Genomic DNA, 25,379 nt, shown 5'->3' with positions numbered 1-25,379 from the left:
AGGAAGGACACAATTAATTTGAAACTAAAGAAGGTGTTAGAAAGTTGTGACTCGAGGCATATTTTTGCTGTATTATGTCATCATATATGCTTGATGATGCTTATATGAACTGTAGTCCATCAGATTTGTTATTACTCTGTAACCTTGAAGCGGGTTTTTAAACAACAGACAGGATGTATGTGATGGAGACATTGTGTAGATTTGCTGAGAATTCACAAAAACGTTATCTAGTATGTGACACCACTGAAGTGTCATTTACAGATGGTAATTGTAGTCAGTGTGGATTGTATGTCACATTGTAGTCACATCATTCAACCCAGATGTTCACTGTTGGACATTGTGAACCAAAAGAAGCGAGATGCAACACAAATCAGCAGGAGACGTTATTTAAAATTTTGCAGATGAGTTCAAGTTCAAGTACTTTATTTGTCACATGCACAGAAATGAAAGTGAAATTCCCTTCATTTCACTGCATGTTTTACTTTGTATTTCTGTGCATGTGACAAATAAAGTACTTGAACTTGAAATCATCTGCGAAAATTTAAATAACATCTCCTGCTGTAAGTACAAGGATGTGATTCAGAAAAGAAAAAAGTCCTTCTTAGGATTTCAGCATGCAGTCAAAATGTTCTGTTAATGGACATCGATTACACTGTGTGAATGCCGAGTGGTTGGTGAAGTGGTTGCCGTCCTGAAAAACTCTTACTTTCAGATAGGATTTGAGATAATTGTGCGCAAACAAAAACAGATATTATGTCAGATGAAATTCTGCGTGTCCATAATGAAACAAGGGTCATTTCAAACTTCATTTGAGATGTTCAAATCCCCTATCCTCCCACCTCTCTAGTTTTTCATTCACTCACATCAGGTTGGTGACATCAGCGTTTCTCTCACTCCTCCGACTCCAGCGAGCATCTGCGTGCATCACTTGCTTGGTCAACATGACTATCCCAGAATTCCTGCTCCCAGAATGGCCCACGCCACTCTGTCGCCATTGAGTCTGTTTTGGTTCTTCTCCGCATGCATTTTTAACCCTGTCTGCCACATGCAGCAGCTCAGATAACTGGGATATTTTGATCTAATGTGAGTACTGCTACTGCCTGTCTGCCGTCTCACCGACAAGCGCCATTTAGCTCATGTCAGGGGACAGCACCGACCTTGTGGACAGTTTAACTTTCCAAAGTTTCATCAGTTGTTCCATTATATCTACTGCCACAGCCGGCCAGGGCAGTTATGTTGTAGCCCTTGTTAGTCCGTTTTTCAGCGAGCTACCTCAAAGAAATGTAGGATGGATTCCCAGCAACATTTTATGAGCGGGTGGGCTTTGAAAAGAAGTACAACACATTAGGTTTTGATGATGAAATTCGGTATACTTTATTAACTTTATTACGTCATTAACGTCTTCCGCAAAAAACTTCCTCAGAGACAGGAATGGCGTGATGTGTTCAGAATCTCCTGGAGAGGACTGATGATGTAAAGAATCGCCAACACTTTCAATGAGCCTCCTCATGTTCGGAAGATGCATTTTCTAGTTGTTACCTCCGCCAAGGAGGCAAAGTGGTTCAGTTTTGGGTGTGGGTTAGGACTGCCAGCTTCCTGAAATGGAAAAAAGGAACGCCGGTGGGTGGTGGGGGGTAGTCTATGACCTTAGACTGAGGAGCTCCGATGACTACTGTGGACATACAACAAATATTTGATTATTGCATAATGCTCCTCGTATAATTTTCTCCCAATGCATGTTGTTTGATGTCACAAATTCCTCCGTGACTAACGGAGAAAACCCGGTGGCAGACGGTGCAGTTGGCCTTGGCTTGTACACGTTCTCGCTCACGCATCCCAGCCATTGGTAATCTTTTTCCCCCCATTCTCTTTTGTATTTTTCTAATCTCTTCCTTTTTTTTTCTCCATGGCGCACTTGCAACTGCTGCCATGGGCTACGCGTGACAAATTGTGGTCACTCACTCATGGATGACCCGAAAGGGACGTTTAGTAGGACACGCTCGCAATTGATGTATGAACACACGGACAACGAATAACGTTATAGAGGTCAGGACATGCCATAGCTAGCTAGCTATATAGTTAGCCTAGTTTTACTCATGATATGTTTAGGATATGACTAATCCCTGGAACATAATCGCTACTTGCTTTCCCCTCCACCTGTGATTTACGTAACATTCTGTTAACTCCATGTCACATAGTAGTAAGCATAGCATAGCATAGCGTAACCTTACACATAAAGTCGCTACAGTTTACAACCTTGTTGTTCTGGACTGCACCTGCTGTTAGTCTTCTGTTGCCCCCTTTCTCATTGAATACTGCCATGCTCCATCTACATGTGCAGCACAGGTGCACTGTGGGTCTGGACGGTTTCGAGCTTATTTGCCGGCGGATTAAGCTCGCAGGTTGCTATTTTTTAAATCTTGTGCCGCTGTCAGGCATATCTTAGCACACTGTGTGCTTCTCCTTTTGCGTAGTGGAACATAACATGAAAGGGATAGCAGTAGGAGGGTTTCCTTCCATCTCATACAAATCACCCTGTCTTAATAGTCTAACCTGTAATATCTCTCTCCCATAGATTTGCACTGAAAAGATTCTCAAAAATAAGGAACACATCAGTTCAATACGGAACGTGTTTAGTTTCCAATTATGGGATGATTCTGTATTTTACAGGGCGGCTTGCAACCCTAAACTGTGTGGGTTGTTATCTACAGACGGGACTGTTCTGCCTTAGGGCAGGTTTGTGCTCTCCTTTACTACATCACGTTATTGATCCCTATTGGGAAAATCCCTTCCAAACTGCCCCACCCCCGATATGGGAAGGTCGAAGCACGGTGTCAGCTACTTGAGAGTGTCCCTGGAGCTGGTAGGGATTGTTGGCACGGGACGAGTTGCTTTTACCCGGCATGGGGACATGAACGCAGACATGTCTACGCATTATTCAGATAGCTATAAGCTAATGAGACAGAGCCGGAACATCCTGGGGCTAACAGTATCTTTTATGACCACTGTTTAAGCCTCTTGCACCAGGTGCTCTCCTTTTTGTTTCAAAACATCACTGTCTTAACAATAAAGTTCATACGAAGGCTTGGAAATCAGCGCTATCACTCTGCAGGGGTCTGAACAGGGCCAGCAGGGGTCCTCTGCATCAAGCCAAGAAAGGTGCAGAAAGTACATATGTGTGTGTGTGTGTGTGTGTGTGTGTTGTGTGGCTACTTGTGATTTCGTGATTTGATGACAGCATGAAAGGTGTGCAGATTCTTGTGTGTGTGCTCACACAAATGTGAACAGCCTGTGCTCCCTGTGGCTGTCTCATGTGTGCGTGTATCATCTACAGCAGCTGCAGTATGACATATGAGCTGTTAGAGATATGAGGTGTTAGCACTATTAAGACACCCCCCTTTTGGAGAAATTTCTGGTGGAAGCACTAGCTAGCCCCCCCACCACCACCACCACCACCACCACACACACAACTCCCTTAAGACCTTCTGTAATGGGGGAATTGGGCAGTAAAGGCTTCTTTATCCATGCCTAAGACCATCAAACAAAGATAAACCATCTTCAGGGGCTGACCAAATCACTCGGGTAACTTTTTGTTCCCGCATTCCAGTACACTAGATCACTAGTAAGCACCATAGTAGAGTCTATGTACACACTCAGATAATTTGATTTTACTGAGTTACAAAGGCTGTTTGCAAAGGGCAATTCAATAAGAGTGGAAAGACGATTAGAAATTGTGCTTAGCAAGTTACACACAATATCTGTTTGTTGACTATAGTACCAATGATTTTTTTTTCTCAATCAAATTGACGATAATCTTTTTGGTGGGACACGCTGATGGAATTGAGAACAGACATTATTGACGATTCCAAGATTATATTTGGTATTGGGAAATGTCAACAAGTCTAATAAGAAATCCAAAACTCACAGGGCTTTGTCAAGAAGCTGCTGTTTCTCCTGGAGGTCCTGCTTCAAGCTCTCTACTTCCACCTTCAGCTCGATGTTCTGCAAGAGGAAAAGAACAGTAAATAAGCATCAGTCAATCAACCACTCAACTGACCAATCGATCGATCGATCAATTGATCAATCAATCAATCAACCAACCAATCAACCAATCCATCTGTCAGTCGATCAATCAACATCATCATCCATAGCACATCATCTCAGCAATAGTATTATCAACCAAACACATTGACCAAAATGAGATAAATAACATTTCTAATAATGCAATACTTACAAATGTTTACTATATTTCATTGTAAGGTTTGATATGTAAATAGTTATATGTGTAATAGCTGGAAACTAGGATTTGATTAACAATGCTGTTTATAATATGGGCATCACATGGGGAAGGGTTTTTCTTTTTTTCATTTGAGTCAGTCTATTTTAAGCTCTTATGTAAATCAAGGGTTTTAAACAAAATGACTTCATCTCGTGTTTATGCGTATGAGCTGCGGTCGCACTTCACTACGCCATTAAATTCAGTAGAATATAGAAAAAAACACACGACAAGCTAGGAAACCTGCGCCAGTGTGTCGTGCAAAGGGGATATCACAGGGCTGGCATGTGACACCCGCTGAACTCTCACCCTCCGACTAAAGCCTCGTATCTCAGCACCTCACAGACTGCGTGTTTGAATCTCCTGTACCTACCTCCCTCCCTCACATCTCCACCACACCAGCTCCCCCTCCCCTAGTTCAATTATTTTCTCCATCCTCGCATTCCTCATTTACAGCTGACCTATTGCGTGCAACATCACCTCACCATTCCTCTATTCGCTAACTCCCTCCCTCTGGGCGGTGTGAGTCAGAGCCGGTGGGTGCAGAGAACATCTCACCGTGTTGTTGTGGTTGGTATATTTCTATTTAGAGCTGGAGAATCCACGGCAGCTGAAACACTTATCCCTGGGGCCAAAGGCTAAACTCCATGGTTTGTTTACCTGCTCCAACCGGTCTGTGGGGCCCATGGGGAGGCTGCTTGGGGCCGTCCAGGGCTCTTTGGACTATGGGATGGACGATTTGGAAGGGCAAAAAGAGCGAGGCTCATTCTTTCCATCCTGACCTCAGACACGAGGGAGAGGACAGTTTATCTGACTGTCTGTCTGTGTGACAATGAACAGAAACCTTGTCGCAGCGGGTTTACCACTGTCATTGATGCAGTTTGGATCAAGCCTATTCTCATCCCAGGCCCTATATTGCATCCTGCATTGATGCTTTTGCCGAAGTGCCAATAAAGGATGCCGATGGTACCCTTCATCATCTGTATACTTGACCACAACCCAAAATTTAACCACTACATAACCTTAAGCCAAAACTTAACTGCCACCTAACCTTATCCTAAACTTACCCACTACATCACCTTGACTCTAAACCTAACCACAACCTCACCCATGCTTCATTGGTATTGTAATGCTAAACTGTTCTTGGAAAAACATTCTTGGTGCCAGGCAAAAAAAGCTGTCGGCATCCAACACTGTCAAAGGAGCTTTAACTGGGCGCTTGGCACGTCTCTATACAGATGTTGAAGAGTACCTTGCACGTACTATATCTACCATCTGGCTTGCCCATCCAACTGACCATCTTCTTCACTGTTTCTTTGTTTGTCCCCGTCCCTGTCTTTGTCTCGCTCTCTCTCTGCTTCTCTCTTGTGTGCCATCTCCCTTCCTCTCTCTCTCTCTCTCTTTCAGAGGTGCGACAGTTCTTCGTGCTGTGTGAGGTTGCTGACCTCTCCAACTGGCCTGTCTCTCCCTGTCAGAGAGCTGGAGAGGACTGTGGATAACAATCTCTCAGTCAGCAGCACCATCAGTCCTAAACACTCACAATGCCCCGGGCTGCACGTGCAGCACCACATGCGGCCCTGTATCTCGGCCCAACCTCACATACTGAACATATTCGAGAGAGGCACTGTGAGTGCTATCAGGCCCATGCTCAGAATGTGCAGATACACTGTGCACGTGCAACCTGAGCAAATCCACTCTGACTTACCACGTGGAATAAATGTGATGAACAAGAACAAGTCAATTCTGCAAGTGTATATCTTGTTTTAGCAACCTCTGACTTTCGGTCTCATAGGCTGACTTATGAAATATCTATCTCTGCCAGGCGGTTGGTTGCCTGGAGGGTATTGTGTGTTTGGTCGCATATATGTGTGTGTGTGTGTGTGCACTGTGGCCCTATCAGCCTAAATTTTTTTTGTGTGTACAGTTATGACTGTATGATGAAAAACCTCGCATGTTTGCGGTGATTAAAAGACTTCAAAAAACATCGGTTCTCGCTATTGCCGCTCACTCTCTTCATTCACTCTTCAGCTCGCTCGACCAACGCTGCTTTCTGTCACTGCCCGATCTGAGTCAACCGCGAGCATGCGCGACTCGCATCTACAGTTGAGTCAGACTGGGCAGCGACAGTGTCAAAACCAAAACATTACGGATAAGTAAACGAGAAGTTGATCGTATTTCGCAAGCCAAGAACTCACTCGCTGCTGATCTCAGCACAGGAGAACTGGAGGAACACTGGATGAACCACAAATAATTCACCTTATTCATCTCGCCATAGCCTCCAATGTTAAAACTCTGCTATAAAAATACAATTTCAAGAGTAGGATTAATTACAGTAACAGCTGGAAATCATCTCAGTAGCTAAAATAAAACATGTCCCATGGCTGAGCTATGTTTTCTTACCGTCGTTTTATGAATGAAAGTCACTCAGTCGAGCAGCCATTCACCTTCATTCATTTTATATCATGAAAACTGTGACGGTTAAATACATTTGAAGTCTTTTAATAATGGCTTTGATAGTCTGATCTCTGTCATCTCATATCAGACTTGGTCGTATTCATGCGAGGGTCCACCTAGGAGGCTGCACATCCACAGACTGACAGGCAAAATGTTTTTATTAGGTAGATTTTTTTAGCTTGAGCGCTGTATATTAACAACTTTTTTTTATTATTATTATTTCCCATTCAACTGATTTGGGCACTGTGCAAAAGTCTTATGATGGCAGGAAAAACAACATTTTTTCTGTCCGTGTGTGCATATATTTCCCTTCTCCCAGCCGCGAAAAAAAGTTCGAACAGCGGAGAAGGGGAGATACTACTGAGTGCACTCTTCTAGTTCACATTGCTTCATATGCTTAATGTTTCTAGGCCACGTTAACGTTGTAAAAATATGCTGGTTGACATAACCGAGTGGTGTAACAGTTATAATGCATGCCACGCAGAACCAATTACATGCTCTGAATAGCAAAAAATAAACACTGGTATACAGCAAAATAATTAAACATGTAGGGTGCCCTTTAGAGAAAAACCGGTATGTTCGCATGTAAACATGGTTTCCAGTAAGAGAGATGTTTTCCCGTTCGGCAAACAGCTCTATAAATAGCCGGCCATCACCGTGCACCTGCTATTTTATCCCCCCCGAGTGCCTCGGCCCCCAGCAACAGGGCCCCTCATAACCAGACAGTGGCGGAGGTAGGGCAGGGCCGCGGCGGAGGGGATGAACTAAGATTTATTTACCACCAGGACACATCACACACTTCCCACAGCTAGAATGGTACAGTAGATAGGTATGAAAACTAAATAAACATCAGAAATATTCCTATCAAACGGCTCCTGACGGGGACCGGTCGGTGGACACCGGCTCAGAATTAACTGACTTGTGATCAGCCTTGGTCTAGAAATCCAGACTAAACTACTTATATTATCTGCTAATCACTCATCAGTGCTTAAAACACTCTTCATCCATCAGCGACACGAAATTCATCACCATCTGTCAGTGCTGGGAGGACGAATACGTACTCGCTCAAATATCAGTTCTATATCTGAAGCACACCGACTTACCAGTGAACGTGAGTGAGTGATAATGAATAATTTCCTAATGATGTTTTAAAGACTTTGACAAATCTTGACTGCATCAATAAGCCGACGTGAATTTAAAGCTTGGGGGGGGGGTCATAGCAATGCACGCACACACACACACACACACACACACACCCATCCTGTGCTAAATGTGAATGGTACCGAACATATATGTGGTATACAGCTGACTGGAAACACATGAGAGAGAAGCTCTCGTACCGGCCCCCATCATGAAGCACGGCTCGAGTGCAGGCAGGGCGCTCACATCAGTACAGGTGATAAATAAATCAGCGTGCTCAAGTATTCTCTATAAATAGAGTCTCCCTCGACCTCCGCCCGTGGCTCGCACGCCAAGATCACTATGTCCCAACATGACCGACACGACTGCCGTGTACAGGTGCGCCACATTCAGTTTCCCTCTGTACAGAGGACCGACAACACCGCACAAACCTCGGGGGCGAAATTAAATGTAGTTTAACTGAACAACCAGATACCAAGTCTCTGTTTAACCAAAAAAAATAAAAAAGTAATTAAATCTATTAAGCTTCACCCGCATGAGCGAGACACAGAAAAGGATCAGTTTTCTCAGTCACTGCTGGTATTGTTTATTGTTTATCGTTTATTTATTTAGATGCGGTATGTGGTAACTGTATATGTAAGCGGCGGCGTGTTGTGGTTTTAATAATTTAAGTCATGGGAGCATCTCGCTGCACATGCATGACTCAAGAGGGTTTATCAATAATTGGTAAGGATTGTAAACGAAGAGAGGAAGGGGTTTACTTTTATGATGGAAACCCCCCCCCCCCAAACACACACACACACAGTGATCCCAGAAGCAGGTACTTTGGATGAGACTGAGTGTGACCTGGAGTGCTGGGAGCTTTTACTGGTGAAGCTTTTTCCAGTTCGGTGGCTTACACACACACACACACACACACACACACACACACACACACACACACACACACACACACACACACACACACACACACACACACACACACACACACACACACACACACAAGCGACAGCTGACTAATGGGGTCACCTTGTTGTTGTTGTATGTGCACAAATACAATGCAACAGAGGCAGAAACACAAATGGAAGTGTGTACAGTTTACAGTACATCTACAGTCACCTCGCTGTGGACACCAGAACTGGCTTAACTGGCATCTGACCCCATTATATCACTCATTATCTCACTCATTATCTCATTCATTATCTCATTCATTATTTCATTCATTATTTCATTCATTATTTCATTCTAAGTAACAACATGCACCAAAAATAAGCTCAGGCACACACAAACACAAGAACATTTAGACAAATACGTACGGTTAGACACAGACACAGAAAAATTCAAACACGCAGAAACACACACACACACACACACACACACACACACACACACACACACACACACACACACACACACACACACACACACACAGCTATATACACACTGTCTCACACAGACAGGTACATAGAGCAGACACACACACACACACACACACACACACACACACACACACAAACAGAGGTAAGGTACACAGATGCATGCACACACACACACACACACACACACACACAGGTACATTGAGAGCACACACACAAACACACAGAGTGCACGCACATACACACACACATACATGCACATATGTATATATATACACACATAGATACGGTACACAGATGCATGCTCACACATGCACATATGCATACATACACAATCACAGACATACACACACACACTCAAACTTCACACCAACAGACACAAATTCTCTTTCTCTCTCTCTCACTCACACACGCACGCACGCACACACACACACACACACACACACACACACACACACATATGCAAACACACACTGTATAATACACACAGCCCATAGGCCCTCGTATATAAAACATGAATGAAAATATAAAGGCAGAGGCACAGTCATTCAAATGTCACACACAGCTGCGTTATACACTGGACAATCCTGACACCAGAGTCCCCCTGCCACTTAGTTAGGGACAGTTAGTTAGAGACAGTCAGTTAGGAACAGTTAGTTAGGGACAGTTAGTTAGAGACAGTTAGTTAGGGACAGTTAGTTAGAGATAGTCAGTTAGGAACAGTTAGTTAGAGACAGTCAGTTAGAGACAGTTAGAGACAGTTAGTTAGAGACAGTTAGGGACAGTCAGTTAGGGACAGTTAGTTAGAGACAGTTCGAGACAGTCAGTTAGAGACAGTTAGAGACAGTTAGTTAGAGACAGTTAGGGACAGTCAGTTAGGGACAGTTAGTTAGGGTAGTTAGAGACAGTCAGTTAGAGACAGTTAGTTAGGGACAGTCAGTTAGGGACAGTCAGTTAGAGACAGTTAGTTAGGGACAGTCAGTTAGGGACAGTCAGTTAGAGACAGTTAGTTAGAGACAGTTAGGGACAGTCAGTTAGAGACAGTTAGTTAGAGACAGTTAGTTAGAGACAGTCAGTTAGAGACAGTTAGAGACAGTTAGTTAGAGACAGTTAGGGACAGTCAGTTAGGGACAGTTAGTTAGAGACAGTTCGAGACAGTTAGTTAGAGACAGTCAGTTAGAGACAGTTAGAGACAGTTAGTTAGAGACAGTTAGGGACAGTCAGTTAGGGACAGTTAGTTAGGGTAGTAAGAGACAGTTAGTTAGAGACAGTCAGTTAGGGACAGTCAGTTAGGGACAGATAGGGACAGTCAGTTGGGGACAGTTAGTTAGGGACAGTTAGTTAGAGACAGTCAGTTAGGGACAGTTAGTTAGAGACAGTTAGTTAGGGACAGTCAGTTGAGACAGTTAGTTAGGGACAGTTAGGGACAGTCAGTTAGGGACAGTCAGTTAGAGACAGTCAGTTAGGGACAGTTAGGGACAGTTAGTTAGAGACAGTTAGTTAGAGACAGTCAGTTGAGACAGTTAGTTAGGGACAGTTAGTTAGGGTAGTTAGAGACAGTCAGTTAGGGTAGTTAGAGACAGTCAGTTAGGGACAGTCAGTCAGGGACAGTTAGTTAGGGTAGTTAGAGACAGTCAGTTAGGGACAGTCAGTCAGGGACAGTTAGTTAGGGTAGTTAGAGACAGTTAGTTAGAGACAGTCAGTTAGGGACAGTTAGTTAGAGACAGTTAGTTAGGGACAGTCAGTTGAGACAGTTAGTTAGAGACAGTCAGTTAGGGACAGTCAGTTAGGGACAGTTAGTTAGGGTAGTTAGAGACAGTTAGTTAGAGACAGTCAGTTAGAGACAGTCAGTTAGGGACAGTTAGTTAGAGACAGTTAGTTAGGGACAGTCAGTTGAGACAGTTAGTTAGGGACAGTTAGGGACAGTCAGTTAGGGACAGTCAGTTAGAGACAGTCAGTTAGGGACAGTTAGGGACAGTTAGTTAGAGACAGTTAGTTAGAGACAGTCAGTTGAGACAGTTAGTTAGGGACAGTTAGTTAGGGTAGTTAGAGACAGTCAGTTAGGGTAGTTAGAGACAGTCAGTTAGGGACAGTCAGTCAGGGACAGTTAGTTAGGGTAGTTAGAGACAGTCAGTTAGGGACAGTCAGTCAGGGACAGTTAGTTAGGGTAGTTAGAGACAGTTAGTTAGAGACAGTCAGTTAGGGACAGTTAGTTAGAGACAGTTAGTTAGGGACAGTCAGTTGAGACAGTTAGTTAGAGACAGTCAGTTAGGGACAGTCAGTTAGGGACAGTTAGTTAGGGTAGTTAGAGACAGTTAGTTAGAGACAGTCAGTTAGGGACAGTTAGTTAGAGACAGTTAGTTAGGGACAGTCAGTTGAGACAGTTAGTTAGGGACAGTGGTTAGGGTAGTTAGAGACAGTCAGTTAGGGACAGTCAGTTAGGGACAGTCAGTTAGGGACAGTTAGTTAGGGACAGTTAGTTAGAGACAGTCAGTTAGGGACAGTCAGTTAGGGACAGTCAGTTAGGGACAGTTAGTTAGAGACAGTCAGTTAGGGACAGTTAGTTAGGGACAGTTAGTTAGAGACAGTCAGTTAGAGACAGTTAGTTAGGGACAGTCAGTTGAGACAGTTAGTTAGGGACAGTTAGTTAGAGACAGTTAGTTAGAGACAGTTAGTTAGGGACAGTCAGTTGAGACAGTTAGTTAGAGACAGTCAGTTAGGGACAGTTAGTTAGAGACAGTTAGTTAGGGACAGTCAGTTGAGACAGTTAGTTAGGGACAGTTGGTTAGGGACAGACACCCCAATACAGCAACAATGAGGTTGCAATGAGGACCAGGTCCTTCTGCGTTCACCAAACAGTCCTTACCATAACAAACAAATAACACTTCCCATAAAAAAACCCTCCAATATAGGACACCAGCCTATGCACGCACAAACAAGCAAACACAAAACTACACTGCGAACATTATATTATTACACACAATAACAATATACTTCAGTTTTTGCACTTGACTAGTGTTTGCTGAAGTAGGCCTTTTAGCCGAAAACCAGTAGGGGTCACAGTTTTAACTCCTTTTGAGTCTAACTTACTCAGTGTGAGCAAAGGACAGACTGCTGGGTTATTGGACAGCGGCGGCTGGCAAAAGAGAGGTCCGGCGGGGCAGTTTGCTGCAAAGCACGACCGCAAACCATCAAAATAAGTTTCAATTCTAATAACTGGGTGAATGTGCGCCTCATCCTTGCGGCCACCTATCTAAAAATAATCGCTTGGTAAAGTAAACACCCGGATTGTCACATCAGCTAAACTGGATCAGTCCGACAGCTGGGTCAACGCCATATTGTGAAAGCGATTCGGTAAAACAGCCCCGTTGGGATAAATTACAGCGCAATCGGCTCTTATCGTCTTTGCCCCTGATATGGGGCACAGGTTAACCTCTTTTGACTACCTTCTCAACTGCAGATCCACCTGCAGGACCAAATCAGTGGGTTATAATTGATGAGTCTAACCTCTGACCCCCGTGCCACAACCCCGGCGGTCCCATTCACCGCCAACCCCATGGGCTCCCATTCATTTCCCGACGGCCACACTCACCGTGCGGTACACATCTTCGCTGTTCTCGTCAAACTTCTGCTGGATCCTCTCCTCCAGGAAGTAGATGCGGAGCTTGAGGCTGAAGTTCTCCTTCTTCAGGTCATTCAGGTGCTGCGACAGAGTACGGTAACTGTTAGACATGACCGCTAAGCAGCACCGGCACCGTTTGACATGTCCGTGTACAGTTACAGAAAAATTAGTTGTGGGTGAAGACGGTGTCCGTCAAAAAGGACGGCTTCGGTGGGTCACGACATGTCCGTGTAGTCAGAGTCCGGTAACCGTTAGACATGCTATCTCCGTTTCAGAGAGGGCATGACGATGCTCCGCGGCGTCTCGAAGCACCAAATAATGAACAAGGCCGAATTATCTACAAAGCAGCATTGGTTCGCCACCTGTAAAAAAAAAAAAAAAACCCGCATGCAAACGCACTAACTAAACTTAAATCTCACACATACACACACACAAATGCATACACACACACACACACACAAACACACACACACGCACGCATGACTGTATAAGGGCCAGTGGCGGTGCAGAGGGCTACCCTGCAACCCGGGCAGTCAGAGCTGCGGCCATGTCAGCTCCATGGTGGCGCTCTGGTCTGTGAATGAGGGGGGTTGACGGGACAGGAGCTTTTTTTACTGAAGGAGACATCCCTGGAATCCCAGACGGCCAGGGGGGAGATGGGAGGAGGAACAGGAAGGAGGAGGAGGAGAAGGGAGGGAGGGAGAGAGGGAGGGAGGTATGAGAGACTCGGGGGGTGGGGTGGGGTGGGGGGGGGGGGCTGACAGGCACTTGTGATATGAGAGGAGATCACACCCCTGGACCAAAAAAAGGGGGGGGCAGAGGGAACAAATAGAGAAATGAAGGGGAATGGTGTGAGGCAGGAGTTGGAAATGCGGCTCTTTCCTGCCCCCCCCCCAATTATTTCTACCTCCGAGCCAACTAAAATCATGTTTCCCAGTCTTGCTGTATTTTTTTCAACGGAAGGTCTGTTAACTTTAAGCTACCCAAAATATTAGAAATGCTGTTGCTGTGGAGCTGTGACTAAAGCGTCTTGAGGAAAAACGATCCTCCTGGCTGTCAACATAATTTAACTGATTCGGAAAAAACTGCATCAATGACTGAACAATCAATGAAGGGTCATAATCAGTAAGTTGGGGTTGTTTTCATACAGTTGGCAAGCAAGCTTGCGCAAGTTAGCAAGCTCGCTAGCTAGCCATCAATCAATCATTAGTCTTGTGAACTTGGGGCCACGCCCCCTCAGGAAATGGAGGGGGCGTGGCCCCGAGTTCACAAGACTAATGATCAATTTCTCGAGGGGGCGTGCTCAAATTCGTTGCTCTGAAAACAGTTACAGCAAATCAAGCGATACTTCTGAAGGGGGGGAGGGGGGGGCGTGACAGTCCTGACATTAAAATCCCACAATGAAACTTTTCAGACTGAATCAAAATCATCGGGGCGGATCTTAAATCGAACTTCCCAACTTCGTTTCTGGATCCCCCCCCTCCCTCCCTCCACCTTGTCTGTACTGATGTAACATCAGTATGTTCATCTCCAGTATATGAACAGCTGAGACTCTGGCCACATCCACCTCCTTATGTAATCGCCACAGATATGCTCGACGCTCAACTGCTCTCATGTTCTCCTTCAGAAGGGATCCGGTAACCTTTATCACCTTCATCACCTTCTTCATCGTTGGTGTGTCATGGACAGAACACAGGTTTTGTTTTTCTTTTTACTTAAATGACCGGCTGCCACAAAGGAAGGAGACACCACACCAGAAGCCCCCCGCTCCAAGGCCAACGTTCAGGCCAGAAAATAAAAGACAACACTACCATTGGACGGACGGGGAGGAGAACACCCCTGTCAGCAGAATCCACTGAGATCCTCTGAGAAAAAGGGTGAAATGAGAGGCACGCTATTTATAGGGAGGCGCCCTGAATGGCACAGAAAGGTGCATCCCTGGTTGTCCCCGGGTGAGACGGGTGGACAAAAAAGAACAAACAGAGGGGGACAGAGGAACAGCTGAGCTGAAAAGTCCAAAGCATTTCTTCTGCATCTGACTTTGTTTCAAAAGCAACGATCTTGTCTAATCGCCATTACTACATACTGACGCTCCTACCCAAATGTGCATTAGCTTTACCATTTTCTCTCAACAGGCATGAGGAGCACTTCAGAGCTTTTATAATTTAAGGGCTCAGATACAGAATGGCTGATGATGATGATGATGATGATGGTACATCATAAGTTGCCGTGGTCTTGTTTATGAATTCACCGAGTGTGCCCAATTAAGTGTCAGGTTACACACTGCCTCTAAATAATTCAGGGCAGACGTATCGGCTCGCTGCCAAGCTGGGTCTGAATATAATACAAGCGATGACATCATGGAGTGTGTGTGTGTGTATAAGTATGTGCATGTGTGTGTGTGTGTGTATAAGTATGTGCATGTGTGTGTGTGCGTGCACACGTAAGTAAATGTTATGTACGCCCCTGTTGCGGGTGTGAGAATGAGCCGGCTTTGGCGTTCGTGACAGGATGGTGAGGTTTTCAGCTCTGACGGGGCTCGGAGTCGTGTCCAGAATAGCACAAAAGGGAGAAAGGCCGGCGCTGAGTTTAAAGAGTGCTTTATCTCGATATGAAAGTGTGCCAGAAACAAAGGAGGGTTTGGAAACAAGAGCGCTGAAGTGTTTGGATAAAGACGGAGAGGGGGAGAGGATGACTGGAGAGAAAAACAGGAGAGACAGAATAACACCAAGTGCATCGCCGAGTCACATGAGGTGGCGCTATTTGTGTGTTTCGATGACCTGTCCATAGAGTTTCATGTAATATAATGATCATATTATCAAGGTCACACTTAAACGATTGTCGAGGCAGGGGGCTTTTTGCTCGACTTTCTCCAGAGGGGTCAGAAGACAGTAGTGTCGGCAGGGATTAGGTTTCTTGCAATAGGCCAATTTCATGGTGGATGTTTGCTGTCAAAGGGGTTAAAACTCAGATGTGGTTAAAATATGGTGTTTACTGTGATCTGCTGTGTTACAGGTACATTTGTTGAACACTATTGTAAATTGTGCTGTGTTGGTCCAAGAGCCAGGGATGGAAGCTGCAGCGACTGATGAGGGCTCCTGACTTGAGCATGGTTGTAGCTGAATGCACACCATATAACAGTAGGATGGTTTATATTTGTATTTTCTGTTCAACATTCCTGCAGCAGTTACCGATCGTCTGATAACAGCATTAAATAATGTGCACTGCAAACTGGTTGGCTATGAATTGTTATTTAAGACATGATACTCTTGTCTCCACCAACATTCAGTCATCTGATCCCACTGAGAGGACTTTGCATCAAGAGCAAGCAGTAAATGCTGAATTGGCTCATTTTCCTCACAGAGTAAGGCACAACACTGAACCACAGGGTGGCACTATAAAGCAGATCTAGCTCCTTTTGTCATGTAAATCTCGGCCTCATTTTGGAAGATGCAAATATGCAAATACTGTCTGGGAAATTTGACCAGATCTAAACCTACATCGTGAAAAAAGAAATATGAAACAATTGCAAACAACAACAACAAGAAGCACATTAAAACCTAGGAGGATCTTACCTGTTCAAACTCCTTCAGTGTGTGAAGCTGAAGAGAGAGGGAGTTGTCTGTTTCATCACCGCACAAATCTAAACGGGGAGGTAAAATATGGAACATGGAAAAATAAGTTAGCATGGCCACCTGGTCCTGCAAGTAATTGATTTTGATACCTATTGAAACTACTGCTGATTTACAGTAGTTGAAAAAAATGTGGCGCTACCTGTCATGTGACCTATAGTCTTGGATGAAGTCTTCTCTTCTGCTGCGTTGTCCCTAAGACATGAATGAAGGGAAAGGTATCGGAATGAGTAACACACACACACACGCATGCATGCATGCATGCATGCACAATTGCACAACAGAGGAGTCAAAAAGAAACAGCAGCTTCCAAAATTGTTTCCTTACAGGTGAAGTGTCTTTACGCATGCTCAATAATCCAGGTAAGAAAATCAGAGAAAGTTGAATCGGACTTCAGAATCCAGACTGAAGAGGTCGCTTATGCCCCTTTTCCATTACATGGTACCGGCTCAACTCGACTTGACTCGCAGAGTGTCGTTTTCCATTACCGCAACAGTACCCCCTCAGTGTAGCTGGTCTGCATAGATTTTGGTACCCGCTCCAGTTTTTTTTTTAGGAACCTCGACAAAGGTGGTACCGGAAAAGTGGCAACAGTTACCAAAATGCCAGGACTTCCCAGTAATGGAAAACGAAAAAGTTGAGTCGAGTCGAGCCGGTACCATGTGGTGGAGAAGGGGCATTAGTTGGGTGATGAAACGTACCTGTCAATAAACATATCCAGATGAACTGGTTCATCCTTCTTTGACACCGAAACTCTAGTTAATGCTCACGCTCGTATTTGTATATGAAACTGAAGGTTGGTTTCGGGCGTTATGCAGCTGTATGGTTTATAAGGGTGGGGAAACCTGCAGTCAGTTTAGACTGAAGAGGCCACTTGGACGAGCGATGAAACGTTTCTGTCAATAAACGTTGCATCCAGATGAACTGGTTTAACTTTCTTTGATTTACAGTTGGAGATTCACGGAGACAAAGGTACCACAAATGAGCAACTAAGCTCTCTTTTGCGAGCCAGGAGAAAGGAGGAGGTCCTTTTGAGATCAAAAAGACACCCAACTCTTTTGACCATGCAGCATTAGCTCATTAGCAACTCCATGGGAGAGTGGGGGTACCACAGCAGGACAGGGGGAATTTGGGAGGGATGGGAGGAGCTAGGAAGGTCCACAGTTCAACACACACACACACACACACACACACACAAACTGTTACACAATAAGGAGTAGAAAAGTAAAGATACTTCCAGAATTTTTTTTTTTTACAGCTGGAGTATCAAGCACATGATGGTGTGCTCAACATTGTAAACATCTAACGTGCCAAGATTATCATAATCACACCAACAAGACAACAACAACCAAGAGTAAACATTCGCAAACTATTTTGATTGCCCAGTTTTGGTGTGTATCACCAGCAAAGACGGAGCCGGATCGCATGTGCAGAAACAGAGGTGCAGGCCCAACACACTTGTGCACATACTACAAATACGAACCCCCACTAACACCGCTGCTAAAATGACTTGACAGCTCCTGCTGCCTATTTCTACTCTCCCATCCCATTCCTTGTAAATCCCTTTAGCAGTTGTTGGGTCAGAAAATACACGTTTTGTGAAGGCAGCTGCTGCGTGCCAGGGATGTTCCAGCCCAGCAGGTGGACAAACAGTCTGGGGCTCAGCACAGCGAGCGGCGGGCAGCGGGCGCTCTCATCACATCTTAATACCACAGCACATCAACTGTGCAGCTGTGTCGCGTGACATTATATTCCTGATCAAGTTCAACACGGCAGTGTAGCGCCGTCACTGACGGCGAACGAGAAAACGAAACCCCGCTCCTTCATTGCTGGGTGCTGACCACCCACTTTTGTTACCGACAGCATGGGTTCAACTCATACTTCAGCGCCTTTACTTGATGCATAATGCCACGTTGCGTCTGACGTTCACAATCTGCCGCCTCATCCCACCCCAAAATTTAAAACAAACAAAACAAACAAAATGACAGGGTGATACACCCACATATATATTGTAACGTGCATGGATAAGAAGACACGCTGGCCGCCGGCTGGCGGGTCTGACCCTTTAGTCTAGCGGTTAGCGATGCCTCCTGCGGTGCGGGCGATGCGGGTTCGCGTCCCGGCCGCGGCAGTTCCTGTGGTTGGTTGTTCCCCGACTTCGCTACATTGGTGTCAGAAGTGGGATGGAGCGACCTTCACGCGTGAAGGAGCTGATATGCTCAAGCACGGGGACGCGCTTCCCGAAGGAGAGGGGTAGTGTAAAGTGCATGGATAAAATTCGCGGGTCTGACCCTTTAGTCTAGCGGTTAGCGATGTCGCCTGCGGTGCGGGCGATACGGGTTCGCTTCCCGGCCGCGGCAATTCCTGTGGTTGCGTTGTTCCCCGAATTCGCTACAATATATTGTGACAGCTAAGCAAATTTGATGGAGATTCATCTGCAGATTGACTTAATTGCCCCCCCCCCCCACAGGGCTGAGGGTGCACGCGGTACAATATTGTAGCGAATTCGTTGTCCCCCGAATTCGCTACAATATAAACACAACGAATGTGATCAGCAGAGCCCAAATTAGCTGCACACACCTCTCATCGTTATGATCAATAATACCATCGGCATTCGCGTATTTAGGCTATTTCCAGCAGAATTTGGCCGGACAACAGCCGCCGACGACACGTTAAGCCGCGTGACGACGATCTGAGCGAGTTTGTGTCTCAAACGACCCAGATCGAGCAAATTAAAACAAGGCCTTTGCCTTCACCGGACCGGAGGCTGGTCCATGACAGAGGCAGAAAAGACGATATCTCAGCGATGAGACGGGACGACGTCAGCGATGAATAGAATGGTGATAATAACAACAGCTCGGCGGGTCCGCCGCTGACACGCTAGGGCAGAGTTGTGCTTCAACGCTTAACGCACCATTAATTAGCCCTTCGCCGCGATGGTTTCCGAATCGCGGCGTGAGCGTGAAAATAAGGACGTCCTCCGTTTACCTTGCTGTGTCGCTCCAAGTCTGCTCCGACGATGGTGAGGTCCAATCCATATATTCCGTCAGCCTGAAGGGGCCAAACCAGCGGGTAAGCCCCTGCTTTTAAATCACCCGGCCATTATTCGCGTTCAGAAATTTCAACCATATAGGAAGGGGAAAAATGCGCGGCCGTCTCTCCCGACCACCGCTACGTTTGGAGAGGGGGGCGTGTGAAGATGAGGCAGGGATCCGCGGAGGGGCGGGGTGGTGGTGGTGGTGGGGGGGGTGTTTTAACGCCGAATATACACCCACAATATACCTCAATATACCCCCGCTGTTCTATTGTCCCGCCGCCTCGTCCGTCTGCCCTGCCACCACAGAGTCAGGAGTTAAACTGTGCAGAAAATGTCTGGGTCACGATTCTACTCCATACGTGTACTGTACATGTGACCGGCGATCAAACCACACTTGCAGCCCATTTCTAATGAGCTGTGGCTGTGGCTATGCACCAAGAGGCATCTTGCACGCATTCGGATACCATGATTATTTCCTAATGGTGCTACAGAGGGCTTTTTTTTCTTTTTTAATGAAAGAAAACCATTACAGTTCTGTCTTTATGCATGCTCAGTAATCCACCGGTTATCATCATCTAAGTGACCTCTTCAGTCTAAACTGGCTGCAGGTATCCCCACCCTCATAAACCACACAGCTGCATAACGACCGAAACCAACGACCAGCTTCATGTGCAAATGTGGGAGTGACCATTAACTAGCGTTTCAATGGCCACGCGTGCTATTCACGCAGGATTTGGGATTTGGGATTTGCAGTCACAGCATTGTAAGATGGCGACAGAAATCGAATCTCTCTTCACGTGCGTTCCTGTTGACGAGGCAGTGGGAGGTAGTCCGTGTGAAATTACAAAACGACCCCACCCTTAGCAAAAGGACCACCCTAACACTGACCAAGAGTGTGTCTGCACCTGAAACTGTCTTCAGTTCATGTACTTCACATACAGGGGGCAGTAACAAGCAAAAACATGGGTGTGCTATGGCTTCTCCAGTCTCACCCGTAGTGGCCAATTTGTATATGGGAAAAGAGGACTCTGATGTCCTATCAAGGGACACCACAGATTTGTGGACGACACCTGGGTTAAAATCAAACATCAGGATGTACCATATTTCACCGATCACATTAACTCTGTGTACAATCGCATCAAGTTCACCAGGGAGGATGTGAAAAATGACAGGTTAGCCTTCTTAGACTGTGAAATTGCAACTGGTGATGGGGACATTTGGCATAACACAGGAGCGCTGTACCATCAGGCCAGGGCTCCGCAGTGTACACCCATCTACAGGCCAGTGGCCACTCTTTCAAGGATGAGGGTGAGACCATCCTTGATAGGGAGGAACGCTGGTTTGAACGGGGAGTCAAAGGGCCCAGACACACCAAACCGACATCAGAGAACTAACGGCGACTGACTGTTGCGTCGCCTCACGTCGTCTGCGTCTGGGCCAAAAAGTAGCACCTGAACACACCGTAAAAACTACAGCCAACGGCCAACTACCGTTCTGCGCCTGCGTGAGGAAATAACTCTCCATACCAGCAGGTGGCGGTAGTCTGTATTCGTCGTTCAAAATTTGAAACCGGAAGGCCCAGGACTTCGGCTAGACAAACCGTAAACAAAGCGTTCGCTTACCATTTTCACTCAACTCTCGCTCACTACAGACGGAGTCGTAATATAGCTACTTCTAGCCGGGAATACGTGAAATAAAAATGTGAAATGTAAAAAAAAAGTGAAAATATTAGCTTCTTGAAATGTTCAGGCGAGATTGAAGACGAAAAATGCTCTTGACTTCGTCGTTTGCTTGCTTTCGTAACTTCCGTTTCTCTTCTCGGGCACTGATTCGCTAAGCTGAACAGCCAATCAGAGGGATCGCTCTCACCGATGGGCTCCGCCGCCGATTCAATCGGCCGAAAAGCTGCGGGCATGGGTCCGATCAGCGCCAACGGTGTGGGACACACCGGAAAAACTAGAGCCACAGACGCTCACCGGCGGCCCGACATTGGTCGGCCTGGTTTGTCACGGCCATTAGATGAGTGATGAAACGTTTCTGTCAATAAACGTTGGGTCCAGATGAACTGATTCAACCTTCTTTGACATTACACTTCTTGTTCTCGCTTCTAGCATTGCTCCCAGGTGTCCTTTCCTAAGCTGTCCTAGAGACGGACAGTTCTGAATTCTTGTCAGACGTGAAGATAAGATTTTTTTTAAACAGGTATATTGGGTGAAAATCTGTGGTAGGCTATATGGTACATGGCACTCAATTGGTGTTGATGCGTGTTTTACCGCTTTGCTACTCTGTCTCCTTGGCACCTATTGCATATTTATCAGCCCTGGAAAGGGGGGGGTGCTCTTTGTCTTTGTGAGGTTTCCGCCATTTTGTTCCTGATAAGGTTTTTCCTCTCTGTGGAGTTTTTCGTTATCTAGACTTGTTCTATTTTGTCTCTTGGGGGATGTGATCGTGATTGCAAAGCCCTCTGGGACTGGATTTCCTCCTTTTGACTGACTTTGAGTTGACCTGAACATGTTCTGGTCCTTTTCTGCCATGGCATCACCTTAGCAATCTCTGTGGCCGACCTGCAATATAGAACTGTCTGAAGCTATTTCACTTTCAAAGCTGAAGTTGGAAGAGTATCTTACTGAACACAGGTGTGTCATATTGTTTCTATACTGTCATTCGTACTGATATCCAAAGGAGTAAAGATAACGTGTGATGTTGATGTGTCACAGATGTGATAATAATGGGACCCAGACGTGCATAGGGTGAAAACTGTGCACCAGATTTCTGTTCTGAGTTGGAGGCCTGCGGCCTCAGAGGGGAAACCCAAACAGTGGCTGTAGTGTGTAATGTAGGATCTGAGGGGAGACGTTGTTGAACTGCATCATTGTTTAGGCATGCTGCTTAATGTGAAGAGGTAGTAACCATGCACAGGCCACTGTGGCTGTTGTGACCTGATTTTCTGCAGTCCTCCAGGGCCGGTCCTCTCAGTGCAGGTGCTAAAAAGGTGAACTTCTCCATAGGTGTAATAGCAGGGATTGGTGAGTAGCAACAACAGACCTTGGCTGAGGCTGTGGCCTCCTTTAAGACCAGCTCACGCTCACGAGCTCTGGATTCCTCTCACCCACAGATAAAATAACAGATGTTCCTGGTTATCTGTAGTTATGCTGCAACCTCCCTAATCATTAGCTGTGAAGCTATCAAATCCTCCTGCAACAGCAGACAGAAAGTCTAAAAAAAAGATATACATACTGATGGCAACATGTAAGGCCAGTTTTTTCAAACTTGCTTAGGACCAAGGCTGTCCAGTGGCATTCAAAGTACAACCACTGAAAAGTCAGATTTGGATTTGTTTCCACATAGTTCCTTTTCTGAAATATTTCTGGCATTTTGGCAACCTTTCTTGCCTGTATGCTCTTGTTCAGATTGTGTGGATGGACTCTGTCTTCATGATAACTTGCTCACTACTATCAGCTATGTAGTCATTTCCATTAGCAATTGTGAGTCTTTTCATTATTTGTTTCGTAATCATGGACACTTCTTTTTCCCAAGACAAGCCCAAAGTCTGTTGTCTTCTTTTTTGCATATTCACTCTAGCAGCGTTGGTTTTTGGACCTCACCTGAATGTAATTTTTCAATGACATCATGAGGCTATATGAATGGCGCTATGCATTAAAACAAATGACTGTGGCTGCAGTACATCGGTGGAGAATTGCTGTTATCCCATAAGGGATTTCTATTGTATGATTAAATTGAAAACATGCCCTCCTGTAAAAATGACCACGTCATCATCTCCCTTGCTGTTCAATCATATAAGTACTCACTTGACTTTGATGCGTGACACTTTAGATGAAGTATGTTATAGAGCTACTGCGTTGGAGGCACGTTCAGTAGAATAATTACCTACATCTCTTCTTGTCGCTGATGAAAAGGAAAAACAATTAACTTCATTATTATTTTATTCTGTTGAACTGCGTGTGCGCGCGTGCGCGTGCTGGTAGATATTGCAGGTAGAAGCTGTAATTACCAGCAAGTGACACTAGATGGCCCCATAACACCACTGTACACCAGGCATTTTACCGCGTTACGTCACATCTACAGCCTTGCACATAAATGCACGTTTCATAACTGACATTGTCTTCACTTCTGAGACAATCCCCGCAGTGTTCATCCAGCCACCCCATACATCTCTGCAGTAACGAGTCTCTGTTATTGTCACGTCTTGATTGTCTGATTTTAAAATGTCCACAGGTCTAAGTCTACTTCCCAAACATTACATGGGGTCCTGCCCTGGCCGGCCGTTGTTCAAGGCCCTCAGAGATGGTCCAGATGACGGGGGCCATGTCGTTGTCCTCTTGGACCTTGATCTGCTCGGCACGGGCCATCGCTTCCAGTTCTGGGGAGGTCTCCGGACACCAGTCCACCATGAACTTGTCTTTGGCCTCAAACAAGTTCACCATCACTTCCTCGGGCTGCTCCCCCAAAAGCCAGTCTGGAGAACGGGGGAAGAGGAGAGGGACATTTTGGAAGGTGCTGGATAATAGCAGGGTAGCGTATCTTATTTGTAGTGTATTTCTTGTGTTTATTTGGAGAGTGTGAAATGCATAATTGTGCCTTTACAATTGTCAGATAACAGGAATAATGAATTAATTTGAGCTGGTTTTATCACATAACAATAGATATAATGCCAGCACAAGTCAATGGCTATAGAAAGTGCAAAGATATGGCTACACTAGGTGATGATATGGCCGGGCCGGGGATCCTGTAGTACCTGCTATATCATGGATGAGGTCTTTGATGAGATGACCCGTAATGGCATAGAGAACTGAGAGCACAATGAAGGCAGCTATGAGCAGGTAGAAGACGTGGGTTGGTAGGTGGATGGCATCCCGGGCAGGGGGGACATATGTCTCGAAGAAAATAGTCCCATCCTCCTCTTTGAAGCGAGCGTTCAAGCCGTTCTCCTCCTCCGACACATCCATGACTCTGTGGGACTCGTCACAGTCCTGCTGTCGGACAGACAGGGGCTCTGCAGGGCATCTCTGTGCCGATGCAACGTTGAATGAACAGAGATATGTTAGGACATGCATCTCCTAAAACAAGCAATTTACAGTTTACAACATTGGATAGACCCTGATATAATTTAATTTGTGTCTGTTGCAAAGTCTTAAAGACAACAGGATAAGGAACACCCATCATACAGTAACACACAGAGTTTAACTACTACTACACTGATAGCAGCGTACATACAGCAAGGAGGCAGATGACGATCCATTGATCCGGTGAGGCACAGCAACTCCAGAATCGGCTTTGCTACCCAACACTATAGTAGAAATATGCTACATCACTTTATCCCCAGCACAGCTTTATCTCCACCACTGATGTAGTTTTTATTTTGTTTCGATGTGCATGCTGACCGTCTATTGAACGTGTCTGTGGAGGTATGCTAATGGAGAGCAGATTAGCAGCAGCTTGAGCAACTCAAGGTCAGAAGGATGAGACTGTGAGCCGGGTTTATCAAAGAGGAGAAGAATAATTACCTATACGGCACATAGTGCATATAGTCTCACACACTGGTGCCCACTTCAGCTGATGTGTACAAGATATTTCAGCTGAGAAGAAAAAAAACCCACTATATTTATATGTGTGTGTGTGTGTGTGTATATATATATATATATATATATATATATATATATATATATATACACACATACACACACACACATGTATACATACATACATACACACACACGCACACACACACACACACACATATATATATATATATATATATATAGCCATCCATCCATGACCAAACGGCTTATCCTGCTGTCAGGGTTACGGTGATGCTGGAGCC

At 45.4% G+C, this 25,379-nt stretch overlaps 1 protein-coding gene across 2 annotated transcripts; it reads right to left on the bottom strand.

The window, feature by feature from the left end:
* Window positions 1–1,364: 1,364 nt before the first annotated feature.
* Window positions 1,365–19,655, bottom strand: LOC130124287 (CDK5 regulatory subunit-associated protein 2-like). Of its 2 annotated transcripts, none has more exons than XM_056293747.1 (6): window positions 19,489–19,655; window positions 16,643–16,695; window positions 16,444–16,511; window positions 12,839–12,949; window positions 3,926–4,002; window positions 1,365–1,672 (listed from the first exon to the last, which is right to left on the bottom strand). In XM_056293747.1, exons 1-6 carry the CDS (start codon window positions 19,536–19,538, stop codon window positions 1,648–1,650), a joined length of 384 nt encoding a protein of 127 aa, XP_056149722.1. In that variant the 5' UTR covers window positions 19,539–19,655; the 3' UTR covers window positions 1,365–1,647. The 2 variants fall into 2 exon arrangements, with proteins under 2 accessions (XP_056149722.1, XP_056149720.1); XM_056293745.1 differs by having other exon boundaries at window positions 1,365–1,596.
* Window positions 19,656–25,379: the final 5,724 nt, after the last annotated feature.

This window comes from Lampris incognitus, chromosome 14 (genome assembly GCF_029633865.1).
Source record: "Lampris incognitus isolate fLamInc1 chromosome 14, fLamInc1.hap2, whole genome shotgun sequence".
Taxonomy (NCBI): domain Eukaryota; kingdom Metazoa; phylum Chordata; class Actinopteri; order Lampriformes; family Lampridae; genus Lampris; species Lampris incognitus.
Note: the sequence above shows the minus strand (reverse complement) of the source record. Positions and strands in the feature narration are given on the sequence as shown.

Coding starts and splice junctions, on each gene's coding strand:
- LOC130124287 (XM_056293745.1), bottom strand. CDS start 19,538: ATGGATTGGACCTCACCATCGTCGGAGCAGACTTGGAGCGACACAGCA. Junction 16,512..16,642: donor GACTATAGGTCACATGACAG/GTAGCGCCACAT, acceptor CTCCCCGTTTAG/ATTTGTGCGGTGATGAAACA. Junction 12,950..16,443: donor CACTGAAGGAGTTTGAACAG/GTAAGATCCTCC, acceptor ACTCTGTCGCAG/CACCTGAATGACCTGAAGAA.